The sequence below is a fragment of the Dama dama genome, chromosome 1 (assembly GCF_033118175.1).
Source record: "Dama dama isolate Ldn47 chromosome 1, ASM3311817v1, whole genome shotgun sequence".
NCBI classification, from domain to species: Eukaryota; Metazoa; Chordata; class Mammalia; order Artiodactyla; family Cervidae; genus Dama; species Dama dama.
The window spans coordinates 52,569,310-52,590,774 of NC_083681.1; the positions used below are offsets into that span (position 1 = coordinate 52,569,310).

At 38.8% G+C, this 21,465-nt stretch overlaps 1 protein-coding gene across 1 annotated transcript in view; it reads left to right on the forward strand.

Moving 5' to 3' along the window:
- PAAF1 (proteasomal ATPase associated factor 1) overlaps positions 1–21,465 on the forward strand; it is a 37,862-nt gene that overhangs the window by 12,639 nt on the left and 3,758 nt on the right. The window contains exons 5-10 of the mRNA XM_061149968.1: positions 2,961–3,059; positions 3,678–3,828; positions 9,865–10,059; positions 13,452–13,543; positions 14,913–15,028; positions 16,570–16,652. Of these exons, the coding sequence (XP_061005951.1) occupies positions 2,961–3,059; positions 3,678–3,828; positions 9,865–10,059; positions 13,452–13,543; positions 14,913–15,028; positions 16,570–16,652 (736 nt within the window). The remainder of the gene's footprint in view (positions 1–2,960; positions 3,060–3,677; positions 3,829–9,864; positions 10,060–13,451; positions 13,544–14,912; positions 15,029–16,569; positions 16,653–21,465) is intronic.

Genomic DNA, 21,465 nt, shown 5'->3' on the forward strand with positions numbered 1-21,465 from the left:
AGTAGGGGTCTAATTTAATTTTGTTTTAATTATTTTATTGAAGTATATTTGATTTACAGTGTTTGTAACAGTTCTTTTTGAAATGATTAGCATGTTACAGTACTACAAAATAATCCATCCTTTATCTCAAGGACATGAACTGTCATCTGTATCCAATATTTATAGTTGCTCCTTTGATCTGTTTTTTCTTTTGCCGTAACTAAGGAATAGATGTTTAACTTTAGACTCTGACTTACGTTTGTATCCTGGCTCTGCTCTGTCACCTTAGGGAAGTTACTTAACTACCTCTTAAACCTCAGGTTTCTCAGCTGATTTCTCACTAATGCTTAAAAGATTTTTGAGTGGATTATACGAGAATAGTGTCTGTTACATGTTTGGCATATAATAGCTGTTCAGTAAATGTTAATTCTCTTTCCTCCTTTAATAAAAATTTGGAGGAAGGAGACAGCTGGTATGATCTATAATCTACTTTTCAGTGTTCTATCACTTTGGAAAAAACGGATAGTTCAGACTTAATCACCTTTTAGGTTGAGGAACTAGGGCCTCAAAGATCTATAACTGAGATGATAACACAATGTCCCCATCCCCTCCAGGGAGAGTTTATTAACTGAGGGGGTACCAAACAGTATATCAGAGTTTCTCAATCTTGGCAGTATTGACATTTTAAGATAGATAATTGTTTTTCGTAGGAGGCTGTTGTGTGCACTGCAGGATGTTTAGCAGCATCCCTGGCCTCTACCTACAAGTGGCCAGTTAGATAGCGCCCCCAGTTGGAACAACTAAAAATGTTTATGCATCACCACATGTCCCTGAAGAAACAAACTGCTCCTTGTTGACAGCCACTGTAATATATAAATATAGAACTGAAGACCTCGAGGGGAGGAAGTGGTGAACTCCTTCAGGTGTTTGGAGAACTGCTTACCTTTTGTGGAGTAGGTCATTTAAAAAAAAAGAAAACACATAATTGTTCCTTTATTCTATTTCTTGTTCTCCCTTTCTCTTATTTGAACTCATTATTAGGTGGTTCACTCATTTACTAATCACCTACTGTATTCCAGATAGTCTTCTGGGCACTGGAGCTATAGCAATGAATAGAACAGGTGGTGTAGAACCTATATTCTAGGGTGTAGGGCCAAATAGGATTTGTCAATAACTTGGATATGAGAGAGAGAAAATGAGGAGTTGGGATAATCCCAAAGATTTGGCCTGAGAATTGGGTAAATTCTGGTGTCATTTACTAAGTGGGGGACAAGTAGTTGTACTGGTAGGGAGCAGAGGGCTTCCCTTGTAGCTCAGCTGATAAAGAATCCGCCCGCAATGCGGGAGACCTGGGTTCGATTCCTGGGTTGGGAAGATCCCCTGAAGAAGGGAAAGGCTACCCACTCCAGTATTCTGGCCTGGAGAATTCCATGGACTGTGTAGTCCATGGGGTTGCAAAGAGTCGGACACGACTGAGCGACTTTCACTTTCAGGGGAAAATAAGGGTTCTGTTCAGACAGGTTAAATTTCAGATGTCTTTTATAAAGCCAAAGATAGATGCTACCTGAGTCAGGAAAGAGGTTTGGCTGTGTTACTTTAGGGATTAAATTGATTTCAAAGTGAGTAGGAAAGTGTTAAATATGTTTTGTTTCTGAGACCCTATGAATAGGGACAGTAGTTGGTCTCCTTGATATAGATCAGATGTCTTTACTTTCTTATCTGTTGATGAGGTGCTTCATCCTTATTCCCAAACTGGTATTAGGTATTTGTTGAATAGTTACTATGTACATAGCCTATGATTTGTGTAAGAAAGTGGTGCTGGACATGGTTCTGACACTTATAAAGCTCATGATGTAGTTGGGAAGCTAGAACAGAGTTGAAATTTACTGCTAGTCACTGTCAGGCCAAGGATTGGGGTGGTAGCAGTGGGAGAAGAAAGATCTGAGAAATGTCTCCTAGACATGAGTGTGAAAGCAGTATCCACCAATGAGAAGCTAGGAGCAGAATGGGATTATTATGAGGATCAAATGATTCAGTGTATTTGAAAATGTTTTATAAATGATGAATCATGATATAAATATTAATTGTTGTCATAATCCTTAAATTAAAAGAACTATAATTAACAATCCTTTTATTGAGGAATCAAAGAAAAAATCTTAGTGTTAGAACTGACCTATATAATCCCTTTAGTTTTGTCACACCTTTCATTATGGCTTAATTGGCATAGAAATGTAAACTGGAAAGTTGAATAATTAAAGTCAAAATTCCTACTTTTTAAAAAATAATTTAGGTCATATGAGAATCGTAGTTGCTGGGAATATGGCTGGAATTATATATCTCAGTCTTACATTTCTGGAATATTTGCAACTGGGTGTTTTTTAATAAAAAGGGGATAATACATATGCATGTATATGAAAACGACTTGGCATTCTAATCATGGTTTATTCATGAAGTGATTCCTAATATTGAAATTGCATAAGTGAATCTGAGAATTTTCTGTCACTTGTTCTGAAATACACAAACACGATTAAGGTTTTACAGAGGCAGTGTGAAGCAGTGAATTGGAAGCTTCTTTGCTTTTCCTTGAATCCTTCTGGTGCATCTTAGAAGTCTATCTTTTGTGTAAGTGGGTTCCTAAGAATCAGGAGAGGTATCTTAAAGTAAAATAGCAAAAGGTGGAAACTATAGAAATGATATGGGAATAGGGACTTTACAGTTATATAAACTGCAGGAGGTTATATATGACTACAAGAATATCTTTTTGTTTTGAGAAATGAAGGGTTTTGGCTCTAGCCTTGTTGGGAGATCAGTGATGATAACTCAGCCTTCATATGAAATACATGTTCTTTGGGTTGGGAAACATAGTCTTGAAGAAGTCTTAGAGGAGTGTGAACTGAGAGAGGTTTATAACATTTCAAGGAAAGAAGAACATTTCATTATTTGTAACACTGGTTACAACACTGGTTTTGTCTTTTGAACAGATAACATGCCTGGACATTTCCAGCGGAGGAGGCCTTGGTGTGTCTTCTAGCACCGATGGAAGCATGAAGATCTGGCAGGCTTCCAATGGAGAGCTCAGAGTAAAGGCTTTGGATACACTTTTAGGGTGGTCTGAGAAACCTTAGACTGGGCCATGGAAAGAAGAGTGGCCCATTCTGAAAATGTAGGAACACTGCACTTCAATTGGTCTTTGTTTTTCCACTTGTTAATATGAGAACCAGGCTCAAGTTTGATGATTTGCCAGAACAAATTGGGGCTGAAACAGTGGGAGAATCCGGCTAGTGAATGTCTGGATGGTACCTTGATATGAACTGCCTTCAGTGATACATTTCTATGACAGAGTAGCTAAGCTATTACACTGACTGTATGGCTGAGCCCCTCAACCTGTACAGAGGATTTTAAGTAAAAGAGCCCTCAAACCTCCTCAGCTCCTTATGTGTAGAAATAGAATTATGGATAGCTGTGAGAGCGCTGGAGTTCAAATTCACAACATCTACAGCCAAAGTCCAGGAAAGGGAGCCAACAGCTCCTAGAACATTACCTGGTAGACAGATGAACTAAACAGATTCTTTGGATCTCTTTTGTCTTAAAATCCAGCATGTAGATGTATCATTTAAGGGACGGAGGATTTGGGAGGTTAAGAGGACATCAAGGGATGGACAAGAGAACTAGCATGGAATTCTCTTTTGTTTTTCCAGAGAGTATTGGAAGGACATGTGTTTGATGTGAATTGTTGCAGGTTTTTCCCATCAGGCCTTGTGGTTCTGAGTGGGGGAATGGATGCCCAGCTGAAGATCTGGTCAGCTGAAGATGCTAGCTGTGTGGTGACCTTCAAAGGTCACAAAGGAGGTATGAAGAGTGATTTTTCCTAAAAGCTTCTGTAATTAGATCCCCAGAAGTGAAGCACCAAAAAGATAGAATCTAGTTATCCACAAAAACACAAATAATTTATCTAACTGGCTATTTAAGTGAACTGGTATTTCCCCAGGGATTAAAAAATTCCTTTCCTACCCAGTTTTGTTATTGCTATCTAGAACTAACTGCCCTACATAGATGGTTGTTTTCCACAATTGAAAAGATAAAAAAAGCTACCCCAGGAGATCATCTGCTGTGTGCTGGGAAAAAAGAAAGAGAGGTGTGCCTACTGTTTTTCGTTAGTCCTTTGGCTGAGTTGAGATTAAAGCTGGGTTGCAAATGGCTGCCTCATCAGACATGAGTCAGACCTAGGTCCTAACGTGCTGATATCAGATTGTAGAGATAGAGTGAGAACATCTTTCCTCTTTAAATGATTGGTTGGCTTGCTGGGAAAGAAGAATTTAGACATTTTATCCTTAATAAAGAATGTTTAAAAAAAAAGTGATAAATATGCCATTCTAATTTTTATGGGTTTGGATATTTTTGAAACTGTAAAAACATCCTCAAGTAATTTCTCACCTTGATCCCTCCTTTGGGACCATAATACACATCATCTACACCACCCATTTGAGAATTCATTATGTATCACCCTATACTTAGAGTAGTTAACCTAATGTTTTTGCCTTGTGTATCTGACTATATTATAAATAACGTGTGTTGATTTTTTTGTTTTAATATTTCTCTTTATAATGGTTTGTCAGATTACATACAGATCGTCTAGCAAACACATATGTTAACCTTGGCAAATGAATTTTCTTCTTAGACTCAAGTACATGGGTGTGGAGAGGGATTAGAAGGGATATTTAGAGCTTTCTTCACATTCAGGCCAAAGAACTAACGGGTCTGAGGCATCAAAGTGGCCTGCACAGTTGGGGAGTCTGGAGGAGCACTGAGGGATTCACCTCAGATCTGGCCACCTTGGAGATGTGAGGCACGGGGCAACTTTCCAGTGAAACAAGGCATAGCCCTGCATGTTGAGCTTAACAAGATGTGTATTCAGCATCAGTGCATGCTCAACGTCAGAATACCTTTGGATTACTGCAGTTATGGACTGTGCCCTCCACATGAATCCTAAGTCTCCCCCAGTTCTCCTTAAGAATCCATTCATGTCTCTCAGAGTGAACTGTATAGAGTGTTCACTGATCTAAATTAAGCTTTTATTCATATAATTTTTCCATTCTTTTGAGAGAAAAGTTTTGGGGTGGGGGCTTCTCCAGAGTATGACAACCCTGACTCTTTTTCCTTGAGAATTATTTCTTTTTTAATTAGATTAAACAGAAATAAACTTTTAGGGGGAAATTGCATAAATTAGTCAGATCCAGGCTAATGTCTGTCAGGTCTTGAATACTCCTCTCCAGTTAGTTCTATTTAGCTGACTGGTTTGGGGTTGCCCATTTTCCTTCATAGCTCAGTTGGTAAAGAATCTGCCTGCAATGCAGAAGACCCAGTTTCGATTCCTGGGTTGGGAAGAGCCCCTGGAGAAGGAAATAGCAACCCACTCCAGTATTCTTGCCTGGAGAATCCCATGGACAGAGGAGCCTGGTAGGCTACAGTCCATGGGGTCGCAAAGAGTCAGACACAACTTGGCGACTAAACAAACCACCACCACCATTCTTAAAAAGTATGGAGCCAAAATCAAGATTAATCTCCAGTAATTTAGCAGCATGTGTGTGTCATTGTCTTTACCCAGACTTCCAGATTGCTCTGTGTGACTCCTTTTCTACAGTCTTTCTAGTTCTGAGATTACCATGTAGAAAACAGAATAAAGAACTATTACCTGCATTTATGATCTTTAGTAGTTTCACAACTGGTGACTAAATAAGAAAAGCAGAAGATAGCATCAAAAGTGAACATGGTCTTTTATTGCCTAGGTAAGTTTGGCAAGCAAAATATGAAAGGAAGACGACTGAACATCACCTGACCCTTACTGCAAAGTATCGTTAGGACACTAATAGAGCAGCTTTGTATAAAGATCTACTATAAAGGATAATCTTTTGTTAGCTTAAGTCCCTGGCTTGTTTATTACTTCTAGTATATGGAAACATGATAGTAAGGGAGGCAGTATAATAGAGTGGTTAAGCTTAGGATTTGGATACATACAAATCTTGGTTTAAATCTTAATTCTTCCACTTCACAGCCTGTGAAGCCTTTTAAAGTTGCTTAACTTTTCTGAGTCTATTTTGTCATGTGTAAAATGGGGATAGTAGTATTAAAAGAGATGGTGCATATGAGCGATTTAGCATAATCCCTGGTGTAAAATAAATGCACAGTGAATAGTATTATTATTGTTCATTAAAAATATAACACTGCACTTTAAACTCTGCCAGGCAAGTTGAACCTTGTGATGTTGTAACATGCTTGTCAACTGTGAAAAGCAGAAATTGTTATTTCTAATAGAAAAATAGACATTTTTGATCTTAGTTATGTAATTGGTCTTTTCTAATACTTTTAGATACATATTTTATATTTAATTAAAGGATTAATGTGTTCATTAATTAACAAGCAGAGGTAAGATTTTTGTGTTTCTAAATTTTTCTAATGAAAAGATAAACTAAAAGTATTGTTCTGTTTGTAATGTATGAATTTACTAAGTAGTTCTAAAGTGTGTTTTAACCAGTTTGAAGTTTTTTACTTGCCCAGGCCATTTAATTAAGGTTGCTGAATTTGGATATATATATTCATAATCTTAATTTTTTGTAGTAAGCACCAGATCTTTCATAATCTTTGAAAATATTGAGAACAAATGAAGCACCATTTTAGTTGATTGCGGTTTTTTGCTTACAAATGTAGGAAAGATGCTTATATTTGAGAAACCAAGTTACATTTTCAGCACTTGGGCCATTCTTTTCAAACTCTAATATACTTTCTTTGAAATAGGATATGCTGCCTCCAAGTAGTAGAAGATGCTTCAAGACTCATTATTTTCTGAGAACTGAATTGATTAAACTTGATAGAAACCTGTATAGAAATATGAAATTTGCTCTGTTTCTTACTAATATTTATTCAGGCATAGTTTAATGTAACTCATTCTTTATTTCCCAGACTTTGGCTAGGATGTTTATATGTCAATCAGCTGAATCTTTTCTTGAATGCAATTTTTTTTTCTTGTTGGTTTATATGTTGAAGGCCTGTGTCTGTTTGGTTTGATAACTAAAGCCTTGGCAGCTCTGTTACATCGTTAAGTATGACTACTCCTCTTACAAAGGCATTCCTACTCCTTTTATAGCTTTTTCTTAAAGTCATTCCTCACAGATTCCTGCTCCTATAAGGCTTCTCTTTCTTTTATTCTTCCCCCTAAGAGTGAATAGACCCACACTAGATGCCACTATGTTGTGAGTGACATTTTATTAGAGAGGGGGGTGATAGTTTTCCACTCTACTTTTCATAAAAAGGGAAGACTTTCAACCTCTTTACTGAGTATTAGTTGAAGTTTGTACACAGATAATACCATTCACAGCTCCCTAGCCACAGTAGCATCCTCCTTGGGTACATATTTTTCATAACTATTTGTTCTTTAAACTTTGTATCACTTCATGGAACTCAATATTTTTAAATAGTGGTTGGAACTTTCCAGTAAGGATATAAATAGATCTTTGATTTCTTGGTAAGAGCTGAAGGCCCTTCCTTATGTTCCTATTGGTGATTCTTCATGATTCTTAAAAAGATTAAAATCCTTTTCTAGCTAGAATGCTGTGTTATGGAAATAGAGGAAAGGTGAATTTTCTAAAGTTAAGGTACTTTACAATTACAAAATATGTTATAAATAAGAATTGTAAAATAGCAATAAGACATGTTACCCTCTTCAATCTACTTCTGAGGGAAAGGCTACTTTTAAAAGCTTATCTATTTGGCCCTTATCCAGTTGATATATAATTATGATGATTACATTTTATTTTTTCAACAACCATAACCAGCTACATAAATTGTATTTAATTTTTATTTTTAAAAAATTTTTAATTTTATTTTAATTTTAAATTGCATATATTTGGAAACTTACCCTGTGACTTAGGTCCTACCTGAGTTGTCTCTATCATATTTTCTCAAACAGGCCCCAAATTGGCTACTTTTTCAATTTTCGGCATTTTTTTTTTTTTGGCGGCACTTTTTATAAATTCATCTTTTTCTGGAAAAGGCTTTCAGAGTAAAATTTCCAGTAGGAGTTGAGGCCTTTTGTTAACCGCATGGATCATCCATCTCTTGTGCCTTATGTTGAGTTTTTGTCAAGGTTTGTATATCTGAAGTTGTCTCATCTTGAGAAAAATAGGAACAAGCCAAAGAGCACGTGTTTACTTCAGTAACCTTTGGTCAGCCTGCAAGTGTTTATTGGGCATCTATAATAGGATAATTAAATGGGTTTTAATAAAGCAAGTACTAGCCCTGCCTGTATCACCATAGGGTCGGATTCCCTTTCTACTCTGCAGTCCTGTCTTACCACACATATGTCCCTGAATTGTAGCTCTTTATGTCCATGACTGTCTCTACCTTTTTATGCTATGTGCTCCTGAGGCCAGGGATCATAGCAGATAGATAATAGGTAACAAGGGCTTCGAAAATTATAAAATCTGTGGACATTTTGGATCTTATAACACTCTGAATCTTGTTTGATCTTTTTTAGCAGGCAGTCCCCTGTTGAGGTATGATGCAAGGGCCCAGGAGGTGTGAATACTCAGCTTCTTGTTGGGTTCCTCTAATAACACAGCTCTGGCAAAGGTGGAGCGCTGGCTCACACTATCTCTTTGCAAACAGGTGAGGTAGAAGCTCAGCTTCCCCCTGATCGTGCTGATGCCTTCCTGGTGAAAGTGGGGCACCAACTTGCATCACCTCAACTGTACACCACTTCCTTGCCTCCCCCTGGGCCTATACGCTCTGTTCCCTGCGGACTGATGCCAAGGGAGGGGTTGGGGATAGTGGAGTGGTACTTCCTGCTCCCTCAGGAAAGATTCCCTCTTTCCCCATGCGTGAGAGCAGAGGCTCAGCTCCCCACTGACAGTGCCCTGCTGGACCTGCTCAGCATCGCTGGGTGGGGAAAATTGGAGTTCTGTCTCCTGCTTCTTTGCGGGGGTGGGATAGAAGATCACTCCCTGTTCAGCCCCACTGAAACTTTAAGCGGGGGAGGTAGCAGTTTTTCTTTTGCTGTTTGAGGAAGATGGATATTGCCAAAATGTTTTCTATTCTTTTAGGCCACCCTTTTCTCAATCTTCTGCCTAGAGACAACAGACTTTCCTTGGAGTTGTTTGGTTGTTGTTTTTTGCTATTATTTTTATTTGTGCCTTAAAAAAAAAAAATCAGTTCTATGTTAGAGGCTTCAGGAGTGTCCTGTCTAGAGTATATGGGAGGCAGTAAGGAAATGCAGGGAAACTCATTTCCCTGTTGTTCTTCAAGTCCTGAGGTCCCTAGGTAAACTGCCTTCTTCTTACATCTTTCAACCTTCCTGAGCTTGCTTGTTGTCTTATGTCCAGGTTGTTTCAGTTTTAAGGGAAGGACCTGGAAGGAATGGAGCTATTTGATCTTGGCCAGACGAGAAGTCACATCCTTTTTTATGAAGAGGGGACTAACCCTTTCAGTTACTCCTCAATGGAAGCACCAGGAGCTTTTAAGACAGTAATTTTCATACTGAACTGCCTAAAATAACTTCTTAACTTTTGTTTTTAAAAAACATGTTTTAGAGCCAAAAACAAAAAACAACAAAAAAACCCTGGAAAACCACTGCTCTAGAACATGCCACTAAAAATTAAATCCAAAGCTCCTTTTTCCATGTCTGTTTCTCATAGCTAGTCTTTGAACTGTTGGGAAACAGGGACTCTGTTCTATTTATTTGTTTTTCTGGCACTTGAAAGTGCCCAGCATGTAGTACATATCCAGTACTCTTTTATAAAGAAATAGTCATTTATGCAGATCCATGCATGTACTCTGCCCTTATAGTTCCTTCACTATCTACTCCTTATGGTCTTTTCCTTTTTCTCTCGCCAGGTATCCTGGATACAGCCATTGTTGATCGGGGGAAGAATGTGGTATCTGTTTCTCGGGATGGGACAGCACGACTTTGGGATTGTGGGCGCTCAGCCTGCCTGGGAGTCATTGCAGACTGTGGTTCTTCCATCAATGGAGTGGCTGTGGGTGCTGCTGACAACTCCATAAACCTCGGCTCCCCTGAGCAGATGCCCAGTGAGTTGATGACAGTATATGAATTTGTTTCCTTAGGTTCCTTCACTGTTTGCCTTAGTTCCTCCTTTTCTTCCTCCTCCTTTCCTGCTCTGTAGGTATTTCTGTTTTTATCGTAAGACTAATATTTATTGCATATCTACTACGTTTGTGTTGCTTTGAGTTTACAAAGGAAGTATATATCATAGTTACTACATTTGAGTAAGTACAGTTTAAGTTAGCAGTTGAGGCTAATGCCTGTAAAGCAGAGATCAATGCAGTTTTGGCTAAAATAATGATTCACTGAATGCAAGTATAATAGTTTGTTTGTTTGTTTTTTAAGAGGAGAGTGTTTTAGGTCAGTATAGATGAGAAAGGAGTCACAAAAGAAGTTGACTTGAACCTTGCAGGATGGATTCAAGTTGAACTGGGAAAGATGGGAGAATGGGACCAGGGCAGGGGTAGAGGTAGTCAGTTCACATTAAAAAACAGTATGGAGGTAAAATTATCCATTGGGTAAAGGTATGCTTGGCTGGGCCAGAAGTTGGTGTAAGCTTCGTAGGGGGAAATAGGTGAGTAGAATGATAGTTCTGGTGAGTCAAAATGATAAAGGTCCTAATAAGGCAACTTGCCTTCTTTTCTTATTTTCCTGTGATTATAACATATTTGCTTCTCTGATGGAAACAGAGGACTGTTTTTCTCCCAGTATCTCTGCCTCTAGAGCTATTAGGTCCACATAAAATTGAGCAGAAAGTAGAGTTCTAGTATACCCTCTGCCCCCACAAACACACAACCTCCCTTATTATTGGCATCCCCCCCAGAGTGGTAAATTTGTTACGGTGATAGACCTATACTGATACATCATTAACACTCAAAGTTCAAGGTTGACATTGGGATTCACTCTTGATGTTGTATATTCCGTGGGTTTGGACAAATGTACAATGTCATGTATCTGTCATAATAGTATCATGCAGAAATTTCACTATCTGAAAAATTGTCTTTGCTCCACCAATTTGTTCCTTTCTCTCCTATAACCCTTGGCAACCACTGACATTTTTACTGTCTTCATGGTGTTGCCTTTTCCAGAATGTTTTGAAATCATAAACTATGTAGCCTTTTCAGATTGGCTTCTTTCACTTAGTAATATGCATTTAAGGTTCCTCTGGGTCTTTTTGTGCCTTGATAGCTCATTTCTTTTAAGCATTGAACAGTATTTTAAGCATTGAACAGTATTCCATTGTCTGAATGTACCTCAGTTTATTCATTCATTCATCTACTGAAGGACATCTTGGTTGTTTCCAAGTTTGGACAGTTATGAGTAAAACTGCTCTAAGTATTCCCCTGTACGTTTGGGTTAATTTTGCCCCTCATTATGGACATTATTCTCCTCATTCTCTTAAAGTTCCCATATAGATGCACTATGGTCCAAGAACTAAAACTGTTATGACTACTAGCCTGGCCCCTCTTTGGGAATTAATGGATTGTGAAAGGAAATCCAAGAGACAGGAACTGAGTAGCCATGGAATGTGCATCTGCTAAGTCGCTTCAGTTGTGTCCAACTCTGCCACCCTGTGGACTATAGCCCACCAGGCTCCTCTGGCAAAGGGATTCTCCAGGCAAGAATACTGGAATGGGTTGCCGTTTCCTTCTCCAGGGGAGATTCCTGACCCAGGGATCAAACCTGTGTCTCTGTGTCTCGTGCATTGGCAGGCAGGTTCTTTACCACTAGCACCACAGTGGATTAATAGGAAAAGTCTATTCCCCAAAGTGTGATGCATGTACAGCTAGTGGTAAACAAGATCATTTCAGGCAGTACTCATTTTTAAGTTATATATTAATACATACACATCTCACTTCAAACCTAAGATTTCACAGATATTACTTAAAATAAGGTTGAGTTTTTTAAAATCAGTTGGTTTAAATGAAGGTATTCTTGTTTTCTCTATTCCCTCACCTCCTACTTACTCTTCAGCCTGTCTTAGGTGGGTTTGTGCCCCAGTTACTTAACTGGCAGCAGCTCTTGTCAAGGTCACCGGCGACTCCATGTTGTGTAATCCAGTGTTACTTCTCTGTGGTTACCTTTCCAAATTCTCAATAGGTTGCAGCATAGTACACTCTTCTTTTCAGGACATTGTTCTTTCTTGGCTTCTGTAACACCACATGACGCTGCTTTTTTTGTAGCTCATTGGCTACTGCTTCTTAGTCTCCTTTTGTATGTTTCCTTTATTTTACCTGTAAATATTGGAGGGCCCTCAGCCCTGCAGTTACTGTCTTAGTTGATCTTATCATTTCCATGACTTTCAGTATTGTATTTAAGCTGGTGATTTCCAAAAATATATCTAAAGCATGGATCTTTTACTTGCATTTTAGACTCTATTTAAATGTCTAATAGACAGCTTGAACTTATTGTATGGAGTGTTTGATTTTTTCCAACCCCAAATCTTTTTTTTCCATCTCAGTTAATGGCACCACCATCTCCTTGCTTAAGCCCAAAGCCTAAGATTCATTCAAGATCCACCACTGCCTTTCCTCTTGTCCCACATCAGCAAAGTCTGTCATCTCTACTTTCAGAATGTTTCTCATTTTTCCATCTCATCCTCTCCCTCCAGGTCTGTCATTTTCCTGCCAGCATCCTGATTCAGTCTGCCATTATCTGTTGCCTGCTCTGTTTTGTAATCCATTCTCATAGGAATCATCACGCTCATTTAAAAAACAGAAGTCCAGGGCTTCCCTGGTGGCTCAGTGGTGAAGAATCCACCTGTCAATGCAGGAGACACAGGTTCGATCCCTGGTCTGGGAAGATCCCACATGCCGTGGAACAACTAAGGCCATGTACAACTATTGAGCCTGTGCTCCACAAGACAAGCCACCACGGTGAGAAGCCCGTGTACCACAACTAGATGATGGCCCTGCTTGCCAAAACTAGAGAAAAAGCCCACACAGCAACAAAGACCCAGCACAGCCAAAAATAAATAAAATTACTTTTAAAAAAATGTAAATTGAGCTGTATCACTCTCCTGTGTCCCTCCTCTCCTCCAGCGGCCTCCTTTTATATTGTTACATATGTTTGGCCCTACTTTGTTTAGCATTGTACTCTGTACATTGTTCCAAATATGGTATCTTTCCACATTACAAAGGACTTGATAATCATACTATTTTAAAATTGGGTTTATTGAGGTATATTTTACATATAGTAAAAGTCACTTTTTTTTAAATCACACAGTTCTATGAGTTTTGACAAATATGTACAGCCATATAAATAATATGTCAAGATACAGAACATAATAAATGTTTTTTAAAACTAATAAGTAAATGACTAACAGAGTAATTCAGTAAACAGCTGTCAATAGCTGTTTTCTGAGTACTGCCAGCTGATCATCCTAGCCCATTATTGACATAGCTCATCTGTCATGCAGGTGAACGAGAGGTTGGAACAGAGTCGAAAATGCTGCTGTTGGCCCGAGAAGATAAGAAACTTCAGTGCTTGGGACTGCAGAGCAGGCAGCCGGCAAGTGGTTCCTCTAAGACCTTTGAACACTGGGCAACCTGGGTCACACTGATTCTTGGAAAGCTGTTTTAAAAGCATTTCTAATTTCTCTGTATGTTCACCTTTTGTGGAAGCTACATGTGTGAAAGGCAGTACAGTATAGTAATTAAGAGCATGTGGTATGGGATAAGGGCAACATTTAAATCCTAGCTCTTCCTAATGGCTATGATATTGGACTCATTACTTAACCTCTCTGAGCCTGTTTCCTCATCACTAAACTTGTCATAGTAGGACTTGTATGTAGGGTTATGTGATAATATTAAATGACCTACTGCTTTGTGAGCTTTATTAAGTCACTTTCCCACTGGCTCTTAGTGTGCTGTATGTAAAATGATGAGGTTCTGTAGATTTTCTTCCTCCTGTAAGGTAATGTGGAGATTTTTTCAGTAAAGTTCTCATGCATTCAGGGCTCTCAATTAATTAGTGACCAGAATGTCTCTTATAGAAGAATGGGGTTTTCTTCCTTCATTTCCTGGGATTTTACCAAGCAGGCTATGCTCTTAATTAAACTTGGAGTTCCTTTAGATTAGATTTTCTAAATTTCTTTCCAGTTGTTGTCATCATCACCCAGACAACATTAATGATTTGGTTTGGCTTTGTATTTTCATTTCGTCTCATTACTTCATTGTGCTGGTGATGTTTCCATTTTCAAAATTTGTTCTGGGAGCATCACTATTTTTGATCATACTGCCTTTGCACTCTGAATTTCCATGCTGGCTTTTACTTCCAAAAGGAAGTCAGAGGGTTTTGTTTGTTTTGTTTCTTTCTTTCATTTTTTTTTTTTTTAGAACATTCAAACTTTACTCTTTGAACTAATAGTAAGAAATTAAAACCTAATACTTTTTTATTTTCTTAAGTACATGGGTAAATTGTGATTTCTTAAATTGCCACATTAAGTGTGTTTCTTTACCTTCAAAAGATTGTCATCAAAAAAAAAAAAAGATTGTCATCAGTGTCTTGAAGCAAAACGTAAATGTGTGAATTGCAAGTGTTTAGCAAATGGAAGGTTGTGCTGAAAACAGGAAAAAGAGCGATTTTTGGTGTTGAGGATCCCATGAGTCAATGTGTTGAGGGGAAATAGTGTGAAAACTGTTACCTTAGACTATGATATTATATAACCTGCTTAAGTCCTCAGCCAGCCTCAGGTTCCTGAAATCCTGGGAGTGCTTCCCCCTCAGTTGTTGGTGAATACTTAGTTTAGATCAGGAGTTCTTAAAAGGAGAAGAAAGAAATTCTGTACTAAAAATAGTAAAATTCTTCTTTTCTTGGTGCCTGTTTATTCCTGGAAACGAATCTTTAAACAGCATTTTTGTCTCCTACTTGCTCCCAGCTGTTCCTCTTTATTGGCTCAGATGCCTTCAATTGCTGTACTTTTCTCTCTGGCTTCTTGCTATTGGCTGGGACACAGGATGGAAACATTTATCAGCTGGATGTAAGGAGTCCAAGGTGAGTCACCATTCATTTGCATGATGCAGGTCTTCTGCAGAGTGGAAATTTTTATTGGCTTTCACAGTGATTTAATCTGGCATATAGATTGCTGTTGAATCAAGGGTATATTTTTCCATTTATAAAGGCTTTCCAGTGTGAATTGTCTGATTGTTCTTATTATTCCTGGAATCACACTGAAAGGTAATTTGATTCATACTGTCACGATTGCTTTGTAAATTAAGCTTAAATAATGAACTAACATCTCACTTACAATAATTGTATAAAACCTTTAATTTTAAGGACCTTAGTAATTTTCTTCATGGTATTACATCTGGGTTGGCCTGAGATTGATCATTTATAGTTCAAGTAAGCCAGCTCTGATTCTTTATTTGGCTGTGATCATAACCTATCTTATATAATTATCCTGGTCTTACAGTATCCAAAAAGAGTCCATAACCTGTTTGTCCCAGGACTTAACATTTTCTACTGTCACTTTCTCTTTCTGCTTCCTTCCTTTGTTCAACTGATACTTATTGAATGGCTCCTGTAGGCATTAAGCTTTGTTCAGGGCACTACACAACAGAAATAAAAGATAAAGACTCTGCCTTTGAGGCATTTGGAGTCTAATAATATAGATGGACAAGTAAAAGACTGTTAGGACACAGTATGATTCGTGATCTCAAGAATTTGAGGAAGCACCAAGAAGGAGAGAAAAGAAAGTGAGACTGCTCTGAAGAAATGCAGCTTTAATCGATCTTGTCTAGCAGAAAGTTACCAAGTAGAGAAAAGAAGGACCTGCTTTAGGTAGAATAGCATATAGAGAAGCAAGAAGGCATGTGAAAGTATGGCACTGTAAGGTATCTCTGAGTAGTTTGACAAGACAAGTATATACCCTGCCAGTGGAGTAGTGATGAGAAGTGATGCCAGACAGGAAAACTGGAATTTGCTTAGAAAGGACTTATATACCATGCCAAGGAGTTTGGATTTTATTCCAAGAGCAGTGAAAAAATTTCAGCTAAAGAGTGACTAGCATATACCTTCTCTTCCATAATTTAAGTTACTTTATTTTTGTACTTTTTTTGCTCCATAGAGATAGGGAATCTGATCACTGTTATAAAATCTCATAATTATAAAAATTATAAAATCATCAATTATAAAAATTTATTCTCATCTTCTGTTTGATTTTACAGAGTCCTAACAATTTTAATATATCACAGCTGACTTAATTCTGTCTATAAAGAGATTAACATATTGTTAACATTGTTATCTTAAACGCTTGTCAGGCTTCCTCTAAAAACTGGAAATATCCATGGTTACTTAGTTCATTCAGCTCATTAACATATTTAGAGACATGTTTAGATTCCCTCCAAGGTGGTTTTGAATGGACTACTTTGATCTACCATCTAAGGATCTTGCCAGGAAAGAAACTGTATGAATGTTTAATCTCTGTCCATATTTGTCCAGTGTGCTGTTATGCAGTTAGTACTGTAGGTTGAATATAGTCAAGTATTGCTTTTTAAGGGAAAGAGTAAAATTGCTCCATTTATTCTGTATCCTAGGACTCCAGTACAAGTCATCCACAGATCAGGAGCACCAGTTATGTCTCTGCTGAGTTTCAGAGATGGATTCATTGCTAGCCAAGGTGGGTCCAGGGGCCAATTGAGGGAGGTGGTTCTATATCATTCAGTGAAACATAGGTTTAAGTTCCTGGTCTGTGGCAGGGCTAGGGGCCTCATCCTCCATGATTCTTTGGCATATTGTGCTTTTTCACGTAATGTTTAACACCCTAATTGTAATTATCTGTGCCCCCTCCAATGTAAGCTCCTTGAGAGTAGTGGCTGTGCCTTATCACGTTGCCCCCAGCGTTTTAGTTCAGTGTCCACCAGGTAACTGGTGCTCAGTAAACATTGTCAGAATAAATATACTGGCTCTTATTACAAATTATTGAGAATTCAGTTAACAAATCAGTTACAGTCTCTGCTCTAAAGGAGCTCATAGTAAGGCAGACAGACATGTGGACATGTGCTTGAATACAGTTTGATAAGTACTGCAGCAGAATACTGTATGGGAATGTGGGGAACAGCTAACTTGAGTGGTAGGAGTACTGCAGGCATGTCTTCGTGGACTTGTTTGCTTTAGTCGCTGAGCTGTGTCCAACTCTTTGCGACTCCATGGACTATAGCCCACCAGGCTCCTCTGTCCATGGGATTTCCCAGGCAAGAATACCGGATTGAGTTGCCATTTCCTTCCCCAGGGGATCTTCCAGGTTCTTTACCACTGAGCAACCTGGTAAGCCCCTTCATGGACTAAGCAACATTTAATCCAATGACTATTTTACCAACTGGAGATGTAAATAATGCACATTGACGGCCAAAGCTGTAGTGTGTTCAAAGTCATAGATGAGTGAAAGGGGGCAGAAAGAAGGGATCTGTCCTTTAGTTGCCTATCTACCATACAGTAGGTACTGTGTTTGATGCTTTACAAAGACAGTCTGGGTAAAGTGAGTGAGTACCTTGGTGTAAGCAGTACAGAATATTTGGAATGGAGTTTGGGAGTGGGTTGGGAGAAATGCATGGAAGAAGGTGTCCATTAGGGGACGCTGAATCCTCATAGGAATGATTTAGGTGAGGAAGACTGGCCTATAGGCCTGGAGGGACCATCTTACCTTAGTACTTCAGTGTATCAGTTAGGATATTTTTGGCTGTTAGTAGCAGAAGACTCAACTGAAAATGGCTTCAATAATTCAGAAAATGTAGTACTTCATTTACAAGACATCCAGATTTATGGTGGCTCCAGATTATATTAGTGATTTGAAAACAATTCAGTGGAGAAACTAAGAAAAATTGACAGCTCACTCAGTGTGGTATCCTGGATTGTATCCAGGATGTTTAAAGACTGGTAAAATCCAAAAAAGTATTGAATTAAAAAAATTAATGAAAGCTTTAACAAGAAGAGAAGAAATAAAATCAAGAACGCAGCTTTTCTCTGTTTTTTTGGCACTCTCCTCCTTAGCATACTAGCTTTTGTCCTCAGTCTTATTCCCTCAAGGTTACAGTGCAGGATAGCTGCAGCAAATCTTATCTTCACATAACATGCATATTGTTATCCCTTTTAAGAATGAGAAACATTTCCCCAGGAGCAACCCGGCAGACTTACTAATCTCCTACGTCATTGATCAGAATTATGTAATATATGCCGTGCCCAGAAGACCTAAATAGACATTTCTCCAAAGAAGATATACAGATGGCCCACAGGCACATGAAAAGATGCTCAGCAATGCCAGTATTAGAGAAATGCAAATCAAACCCACAATGAAGTATCACTTCACACCAGTCAGAAAGTCTACAAAGAATAAAAGCTAGAGAGGGTGTTTAGAAAATGGAACCCTCCTACACTGTTAGTAGGAATCTAAATTGGTACAGCCACCATGGAAAACAGTATGGTGGTTCCTTAAAAAAACTGAAAATAGAGTTGCCATATGATCCAGCAATCCTACGCACTCCTGGGCATATATATAGAAAAGACAAAAACTAGTTCAAAGAGATATATGTGCTGCCGTGTCCATAGCAGCAATATTTGTAATAGCCAAGAGGTAGAAACAACCCAGATGTCCGTTAACAGGTGACTTGCTTAAGAGGATGTGGTGTTGTACGTCCTTGGTGGCCCAGTGGATAGGAAAACACAGGTTTGATCCCTGGTCTGGGAAGATTCCACATGCTCCAGAGCAACTAAGCCCGTGTGCCCCAACTTCTGAGCCTGTGCTCTTGAGCCCATGTGCCACAGCTACTGAGCCTGCATGCTGCAAATACTGAAGCCCCCATGCCTAGAACTTGTGCTCCACGACAAGAAAAACCACCGCAATGAGAAACCTGAGCACTGCAATGAAGAGTAGCCCTCACTCACTGCAACTCAAGAAAGCCTGCATGTAGCAATGAAGACCTAGTGAATAGGTCTTCATTTATTTATTTGTTAATTTATATTTATATTTATATAAAAATGGGAGTTGTGTATGGTTTAATCTCATCATCCTATGATCTTTGGTGAACGAGTTCACTTTTCTAAGTCTCTACTTAGAGATAAAATAGGTACTTGACATAAAGTAGATATTCTGTAAGTGATGGTTTCTTCTTACTTCTTGTAACTAACCCTTGCTCTTGTAAAGTGAAAGTTGCTCAGTCGCGTCTGACTCTTTGCCACCCCATGGACTCTATAGTCCATGGAATTCTCTAGGCTAGAATACTGGAGTGTAACCATTCCCTTCTCCAGGGGATCTTCCCAACCCAGGGATCAAATCCAGATCTCCTGCATTGCAAGCGGATTCTTTACCAACTGAGCTATCAGGGAAGCCCTGCTCATAACCCTTGCCCTATGCCCTCCTAAAAAAGTGTTTCTGATCATCATGATCCAGTGGCGGAGCACACACTCACCAAAATTAGTATAGTATAGGGAAAGATATGTGCAAGTGTCAGAGCAATAGTAAGTGTTACAAGAGGTCAGTGGAGAAAGGGTTTATTATATTGGGTGGTTAGAGATGGCTTCCTAGACAAAATGGGAATGAAGCTTGGGCTTATCAAGTAGGTTTGTGTGTGGAAACTTGAATGCAGAGAAAGAGCTATAGTAATTGTACTTTCTTACCTCCCTGTACCTCTAAGCCAGACCACCTGACCTGCCTCTTGAGAAACCTGTATGCAGGTCAGGAAGCAACAGTTAAAACTGGACATGGAACAACAAACTGGTTCCAAATAGGAAAAGGAGGACATCAAGGCTGTATATTGTCACCCTGCTTATTTAACTTATATGCAGAGTACATCATGAGAAATGCTGGGCTGGATGAAGCACAAGCTGGAATCAAGATTGCCAAGAGAAATATCAATAACCTCAGATATGCAGGTGACACCACCCTTATGGCAGAAAGTGAAGAAGAACTAAAGAGCCTCTTGATGAAAGTGAAAGAGGAGAGTGAAAAAGTTGGCTTAAGCTCAACATTCAGAAATGAAGATCATGGCATCCAGTCCTATCACTTCATGGCATATAGATGCGGAAACAGTGGCTGACTTTATTTTTGGGGGCTCCAAAATCACTGTAGATGGTGATTGCAGCCATGAAATTAAAAGACGCTTACTCCTTGGAAGGAAAGTTTTGACCAACCTAGATAGCATATTAAAAAACAGAGACATTACTTTGCTAACAAAGGTCCATCTCGTCAAGGCTATGGTTTTTCCAGTGGTCATGTATGGATGTGAGAGTTGGACTGTGAAGAAAGCTGAGCGCCGAAGAATTGATGCTTTTGAACTGTGGTGTTGGAGAAGACTCTTGAGAGTCCCTTGGACTATAAGGAGATCGAACCAGTCCATCCTAAAGAAGATTAGTCCTGGGTGTTCATTGGAAGGACTGATGTTGAAGCTAAAGCTCCAATACTTTGGCCACCTGATGCAAAGAGCTGACTGATTGGAAAAGACCCTGATGCTGGGAAAGATTGAGGGCAGGAGGAGAAGGGGACGACAGAGAATGATATGGTTGGATGGCATCATTGACTCGATAGACATGGGTTTGGGTGGACTCCAGGAGTTGGTGATGGACAGGGAGGCCTGGCGTGCTGCAGTTCATGGGGTCGCAAAGAATCAGACATGACTGAGTGACTGAACTGAACTGAACCTCTAAAATATAAGGATTCTTTTTTGGAAAAGGTTATTTTTAATAATGAGAATGCAGGAAAGAAGATCCTCTGTATACTGCTGGGTCCAGTATAGATTGATTAACAGATAAAGTTGATTAACTTATATATAATTTTGGAAAGCAGTTTTTCAAATTTTAAATGTTTGAAATGGTTAATTAATATCTTTTGATTCTTTTCCAGAGTTCTATACAAAGTCGTAGTCTTAATATAGAAAAAACTTTATGCATAAAGATATTCTTCTATGCTATGTGCTCTCAACCATATAAAATAAAAATTCATACAGAAAAGGTTAGAAAAATACATTAAACTGTGAATAGTATTTATCTTTGAGTGGTAGATATGGATGATTTTTTTAACTTCTGTTTCTTTATTTTTCTTTTTAAGTTTTTTGGATACCATGCCATTCAGCACTCAGGATCTTAGTTCCCTGACCAGGGATTGAACCCATGTCCCCTGCATTGGAAGGCAGATTCTTAACCACTGGACCACCAAGGAAGTCCCTGGGAGCATAGTTGTCTTAAAGAAAACATTTATATAGGGAAATTACCTGTTAAAAATCATTGTCTAGGATAAGATTGCAAATACTTGTATAAGCCTGTAGTTGCTTGCTCTGTGCTGTTGGTGGTTATTGCTAATCAAAGACAACTCTTCCCATTGAGCTTGCACTTGGCCTTCAAATCCTCTTGAGCCCAGCATTTTAGGGAGTCACTGTAGGACCTCATATCTGGCCCACCATGAGTCCTGTCTACCACTCTGGGTCTTAAGACAATTTTCTTTA